This window comes from Mytilus trossulus, chromosome 7, assembly GCF_036588685.1.
Source record: "Mytilus trossulus isolate FHL-02 chromosome 7, PNRI_Mtr1.1.1.hap1, whole genome shotgun sequence".
Lineage (NCBI taxonomy): Eukaryota > Metazoa > Mollusca > Bivalvia > Mytilida > Mytilidae > Mytilus > Mytilus trossulus.
The window spans coordinates 2,724,627-2,731,980 of record NC_086379.1 but is presented as its reverse complement, the minus strand read 5'-3'; the positions used below and the strand labels follow the sequence as shown (position 1 = coordinate 2,731,980).

Genomic DNA, 7,354 nt, shown 5'->3' with positions numbered 1-7,354 from the left:
CAATTGGATAACCTAACCATAGATTTTTACAATCAAGCACTGATAATCATTACCTTTCGTTAAATTAATAGTTTGGTATACATCGAAATATTTATGTCTTTTTCCAGATTTGCAATCTTCTGGATCAGTTGTGTGTAGATTCTTCTTTGAATTCAAGCATCTGCAATGTTGAAACTGCAACAAAACGTACAATGCGCATTATTTTGTGTCAGTTTAAAAAAAAAGCATTTGATATCAAATATCACCGTTCAATGACATTTCACTTGACATGATCATCTGCTTCGATTTGCAGTCATTATTATCTTGTTTTAAAACCTCACTGTGACTTTGTGATAAAGAACACAAATAAAAGCGCACAACCGTTCATTATTACTTGTCCAATGATTGAACTTGAATGCCAACCATATTACTTCGTGTTCACCTTAAACCATACAAAACCGTATGCTTTGGAAGAGTATGTGTGTTTCAGCAGTCTGCTACCGGAAAAGGTCAGAGCGAAACTTCACGGACTGAATGTACTCTAACAATAACAAACAGTAAATATTACCTCTAGAGTAAAATATTCAAACTCATCACACTTCAAGAGACAGGCTGCAGAAGAGATATTTGGATATCGAAAAGAGTCGTCATTGAAGCTGGTGACATTGTAAAAACAACCTAAAATCACGATACATATTATTATTATGAATTTCAGAATACATAAACACTACTAGTAATATGTATTAGAAAAAAGACACAAAATTATCAATCAAAAATCAAATGTAAATAATTCAACAAGTTTGCAGCATCATCGCTCATTTCAGTGAAGATAAATGTATAATTATATATGTAGATACTATGGTAAAAGATAGCAGGTTAATCCAACATACCAAGGTATGCCACCCATGGAGTTGTAAGGTAATAGCCTCCTATCCATGATTCCGGGTATAGAACATCCATTGTTTGGATTTCCTTTTGATTCGCAAGAGTACATCTTGATGCGCTGTTAATCCATGTAAGTTTATCTACAATACAGATGGGTTTTTTCCAATAATAAATAGATATCAGTTATGTTCATTTATGGAGTGATTATTAAATATCTGAACTTCTACTGTTACTTATTTGAATGAACTGTACATGATAACTATAAACCTACCTCCAGAAATCAAACCAGCTAAAAACGAATAATTAATGAAGACTAACAATTTATTTCCAACCATTTTGATATCTGTATTTATAAATTATCAATGTCAATGCGGAAACAATAATTTGAATTGTATACGTTTTAAATGATTCGAAACTATACAATAGATATACTATTCTCAAAGAAACATTAAGACTCTACAGATAAAACCTTGTAAACATGTGACTGTTCTGGCTATATGAAGCATTTGTGCTCAATGTTGTATCTGTTTGTTTGCATTTTATTTTTATTGGAGAGCGGAATTATTTTTTTGGGTTTAATTTGTTATACTATTTTTGTTCTACTTTTTGGATAATTGCTGAAATGCGGACTTTGTTTATAAGAAGCAACCTCAATTATGAAGAAAATTAAAAATGAATTTTCTCCTGAAATAAGTGTATAATATGTTTTGAATGAATTTAAAGTCTTTGTTATTCATAGCATCCCAAAATATTTTATAGATTCTTGTACAACACAGCTTGACATCCAAAACCGTGTCTCAGATTTATACCTAATTGAATTTAGTGATCTCTAATGAATTGATGTTGCAAATTTCATTGAAGATTTATGAACAATGAAATACAACAGGAAACATTCGAGAAACGGTTTTGCAGGTCAAACTGTGTTGTGCAAGAATCTATAAAACATTTTGGGAAGCTACGAATAATGAATTTAGCTAAATGCATTTAAATATGGACGTCACAACATAGCAACTAATTACATAACAATTAATTATGTTATAATTATGTCATGATGAAATTGTCACAATTTGAAAGATAAATCTTTCTTTTTTCATTTGGTATCTCATTTATAAAGAAAGATGAGTGGAATTGCATCAGTTTGAAGATGTCTGATTGGGGATGAAAAATCTTTGTATTGTTCTAACTTAAATGAACTAAAAAAACTGTGAGGTATATGAAAACATTACAGCAGGAACATAAAAAAAGGAGATAGTCTTAAAAACCTCGAAATTTCAACTATTACGAAATGTTTGACGATTGTAACAGTCGATTTCTTTCCGGGTGTAGGGAAAGGCAATATCTTATTGTAGCTGTATTGCTATGTTGTTTAATTGTGAAGTCATTGTTAGGTCAGGTAAACAACCCTCATTTAATGGTAGACAAGTCCGACAGATAAACAATCTATCTGTCTGTAGGACTAGACAACTTCGTTATAAATGTTTTTACTCTCTGAAATATTTTAGCTCAGTCTTCATCAGGAACGCCATACCCAACTTTTTCGAAGCTAAAGGTTTAGAGTTAACTTGAAGGCATACACATATACGTAGGTTATGTTTCTTCTACATGAATTCAAAGTAATCAAAAATAAAAATTCACCATGAGTAACATAATTGGCATTCTTAATTACGCATATACATATAACATTTCTGTAGACCTAACCTCATCCCCTTTCAAAGATGTATGTTTCTCATAATGCCCTGTGACTATTACTTAGCATGTTGTTTCATTAAACACGAAATTGTGTTCATTTTGCATATGAAACATTCCGGAATCTAATTCAGTGTAGTGCTTTAAAAATCGTGCACTAATCGGTTTATAATCTTATCCCTTCATATAAATAATAGTCCAATGATGAGACGTTATTTCATTTTAGGACAAACAATGAAAATGTGTACGAAAATATAAAGGCATCGGTATATTGAATATTGTTTTGATCGTCCAACATATCATGAATTGACATGATGAGAAACTCATGTTTAGATTGTATAACATATTGCCGGGATTGTTTTTTGAATTAGGGATGTGCATTGCTAAACATTATAGAGAAATATATTATGGTGTTTTTCGGTAGACTTTGTTAGAAAATTATTAATGTTTATCGTCATAAAAAGCAAAATTGGGATATCTCTCAAATCACGACACAATATATATTTCATTTCGTTCAATTTGGATGTTATTATGAACATCCTATGTTAAAATGATTCTATTACGATAATACGTACTTATACGAAAGACGGAAATAATTCAACTTCAAATACATTGACCTTTGTCAAGTACTTATTTCCACCCAATTTTACAATAATGTTTCGAACCTATTCACAATTTTAGAAAATTCAAAATTATATGTAAAAAGGAAGGATGTCCATGTTATGTTATTTATTGTACGTTTAGTGTGAAATTAATTACAATCAACAAATGAGGTTAAGTATTTCCTCATTTTCAAATTATATTTTTAAAATGTTTCCCTTATCTGTCTATTATCTGTCTATACTACAGATTTTTTTCTCAGAGGGCATTACTAGCGCGAATATCAACACTTTTGATGAACCTTAAATATCGATGAAAAATCACTTGTATACATAGATTTCAAAAAAACATACAACATAGACCGTTGATTTTCTTTCAATAAGTGTATAAAGATATGCATATTTAATTAATAATGTTTGTCATTTGTTAATTCAACCGGCCTTGTTTATTAAACAAACTCAAGTTGACCTTGACATTGCCTCCGTTTGGCCACAATATCAGTGATGCTTTCTGTAAAAGTTTTAGATTATGCATGTCCAAGAATATTGACGCTGCTTTTAGAATACTCAAATGAATTTAGTTTTCCCTTTCTTCTTTTTGATGTAACTGTGTTATGATATATAAAACTTTTCTCGTTTTTTTTTTCTATTTCCGCACTATTTTCTATTCTATTTTATTGAATTCTATATGAGAAAAAAACATTCCAAAAAAAATTGCCGTAATAATAATCCACCTAACACTAGCCCTCGACCACTCAGATAGTTGGAATGGTTCTAGATGAAAATATAAACAATCTGATTGTACGTTTCCTTTATATTCATTGGGAAATGATAACTTAAATGATTTCCTGGTTTTCAATTCAATTGTTTACAATTTTAATAGCCGTTGAGGAAAGACGTTGTTATTCGTATACAATAAATTGAAACCAACAGTATGTGTCATCCGTCTCTTACATTTGTTTAAACAAAATAATGTGGATTCGTTGTAAATATGAAATTCTATAACATGACTTCAATACTATGCAACACATTTCTAAATACCTTAAGGTGGTACCCAACACTTTCACTAAAATTAATTTGGCTCGTTTGATTTTCATAAAAATTGGACAAAGTATTTACTTTGACCCTTTAACAAAAATATAAAAAAATCAAAAACTTTGAACCAACCGTTTTATTAGAAAAATTACACTGGTTATATAGCAGTTTGACAAATACCAATTTTGATCATAGAGAAACTTAATACTCCTGTAACACCAGAACGTAATTAAAACGTTTAGCTGACTTTATAGAGTTATCTCCCTGTAGTGTTAGGTACCACCTTAAATCATTTTAAATTACAAAATTGTCTGAATAGTCATAAATTTTTCAGAAAAAATTCCGGTAAGGTTTTTATTGATCTGCTCTCATGTGTTCATGCTGGTTGTTAATATTGGTTAGTTAAACTCTTAATCTCCTTTCTCAAGAGCTAACCTCTAAACGTTTTACATAATGCAGTTTCATTTCAAAACTTATGTATGTATTGCGAAAGCTTATTTCATCAATATTCAAATAAGAATTTTTTTAACCTTTTTCTCATAAAGTATTAAAAAAGAAGATGTGGTATGATTACCAATGAGACAACTGTCCACAAGAGACAAAAGACATACCAAAATTAACAACTATAGGGACCCCGTATAGTCAGCTATTAAAGGCCCATTATTTGCAATGTTAACCAATGTAAGCAAGACAACTAACGGCATAATTTATGTACAAACAAATGAACGAAAAACAACATGTAACACTAAAAACCAAACAACAGTCACTGAATTACATGCTCCTTACTTTGGACCTGCACATACATACAGAATGTGGCTGGGTTAACCATGTAAGAGAGATCTCCCACTTATACTAAAACAGTGGTATAACAGTGCAACATAAGAACAAACTGTAAAAATCAGATGACAAAAGCTTAACTCATCAGATGGATAGAAATGAGAGTGGACATGGACGGATGCTTGTGCATCTCAACAACATAACGACACTAGGTACATAACTTACAAATAATTTGGTTGATAGTTAAGGACTTACCGTTTCACAGCTGAAATTGGATATGTTCCTTACGTCCCACCTACAATCCCTTTCCCTTTTTACGAATGTGACCTCCGAATTATACTTTTTATCAGGTTTGGAATAACCATGATGACATGAGCAACACGACGGGTGCCACGTGTGGAGCAGAATCTCTTACTCTTCCAGAGCTCCTGCGATCATCCCTAATTTTTGTTAGGTTCATGTTGCTAAGTCATTAGTTTTCTATGTTTAGTCTTGTTTATTATTGTCCTTTTCATGTTTAGCCATGGCGTTCTCAGTTTAATATCGATCTATACGTTTGACTGTCCCTCGTTATCATTTGCGCCTCTTTTAGTAAAAGATTATACATAATGTTATGACCATGTCAACCAGTGTGTGATATCTGCTTCCAAATGACAATGAATATGTTTGAATTGTCTGACCTGTTTTCTGATATCATATTAGCGATTGTGACATTCTAAAATAAAGTAGTTGCATTATTTATTCTTCAGGTGATAAACTTTTAAGGGGGCGACAAGTGTAAAATTTCGGAAAATTGACATATACAATTCAATTTTAATTTAATTGTAACCACGAAAATTTCAAAAGCGCGTCGATTTTTTATCTTGAATTTCCGACACGTTAAATCGTAATTTGTTTAACCTTTCTTATAAAGATTATGCTTCCATTGAATTGTACCCATTTGTAGTAAATATCACGATACTGCAATGGTTCATATTTCTTTTCCACAATTTTTTGTTGATATATTTTGAAATCATTTAGTTTGCATCTTCCGCAGGTTGATCTCAGTTGAATCTAAAAATACCTAGTTAAAGGACCCGTTTAATAATATGTCTCATCAGTGTTAAATGTTTGTACATGTTTTCACCATTATCCTTCAAATATGCCGATAAAGAATATTTTTTTCTTATTCAATTTCAATTATAAATCCAGCAAAGTTATATATGTTTTTACTTTATTAAAATGTTTTGTGTTGGTTCATCATCTGAACGACAGTCCTTGCTTCTTTCAATTCATTATACGTGCATTTTTACTTAAGAATTGTGTGTGACATATTTTCTCTAAAATTGAGAATGGGAATGGGGAATGTATCAAAGAGACAACAACCCGACCATAGAAAAAACAACAGCAGAAGGACACCAACAGGTCTTCAATGTAACGAGAAATTCCAGTACCCGGAGGCGTGCTTCAGCTGGCCCCTGAACAAATATAAACTAGTTTAGTGATAATAAACGCCATACTAATTTCCTAATTGTACACAAGAAACTTAAATTAAAATAATACAAGACTAACAAAGACCAGAGTCTCCTCACTTGGGACAGGCGCAAACATGCGGCGGGGTTAAACATGTTTAGGAGATTGAGATACACATTTGTTTAAGGGTCAGCTAAAAACTGCCTCCGGTTGGAAGATTTTCTTGCTATGTTTCAGACCCATCGGTGACCTTGGGTTGTTTTTCTACTCTTTTGTCGGGTTGTTTTCTCGATGAAACATTCCCCGCTTCCATTCTCAATTTTATATCCATTATATCAGAGAAAAAAAACTTTATCTATGCTGTGACTCAAGTAAACCAATGTTCCAATCCATAACTACAAATATTTTATACACATGACTTACTATGCGTTTATCTCCTTTTGTCTCATTATACCAACAACGTATTCTATCTATGCTAACATACTCGATGGTTGAAATAATTCATGGTTGATCTCTTTTTATATCTATTTTTATTTGACATTGAATGATGTAAACGGTAAATACGAACCCATGCTCCTTTCCAATTGAATATCAAATGATAAACATGTATTATGCTTTATACTAATTTAATTTTAAACTATATCTGATGAAATTTCTGCTTTGAAAATTTAAAATTTGGACTTATTTTCGATACCTGAACCTACGATAAAATAATGCTGTCAAAACTGTGTTATTGTTTTTAATTGTTATTTGCATAACAAAATGACACAGAAAAAAAAAATACGAAGATTGTTTTTGAAAGTTGAAAGTTGATAGATTATAATATACCTAAATTCTAATTCTTTGTATGCAGTTTTGTTAACGCGTCTTTTGATACATATTTCTCATGACTGTTACGTGATAATTTTTATAATTTTAGGCTAATGTTTTCATGCGAAAAG

General features: G+C 31.2%; 1 protein-coding gene across 1 annotated transcript; it reads right to left on the bottom strand.

The window, feature by feature from the left end:
* Positions 1–520: 520 nt before the first annotated feature.
* Positions 521–1,209, bottom strand: LOC134726103 (uncharacterized). The gene is made up of 3 exons (XM_063590501.1): positions 1,136–1,209; positions 870–1,004; positions 521–657 (listed from the first exon to the last, which is right to left on the bottom strand). Exons 1-3 carry the CDS (start codon positions 1,197–1,199, stop codon positions 521–523), a joined length of 336 nt encoding a protein of 111 aa, XP_063446571.1. The 5' UTR covers positions 1,200–1,209.
* Between the last annotated feature and the right edge of the window lie 6,145 nt (positions 1,210–7,354).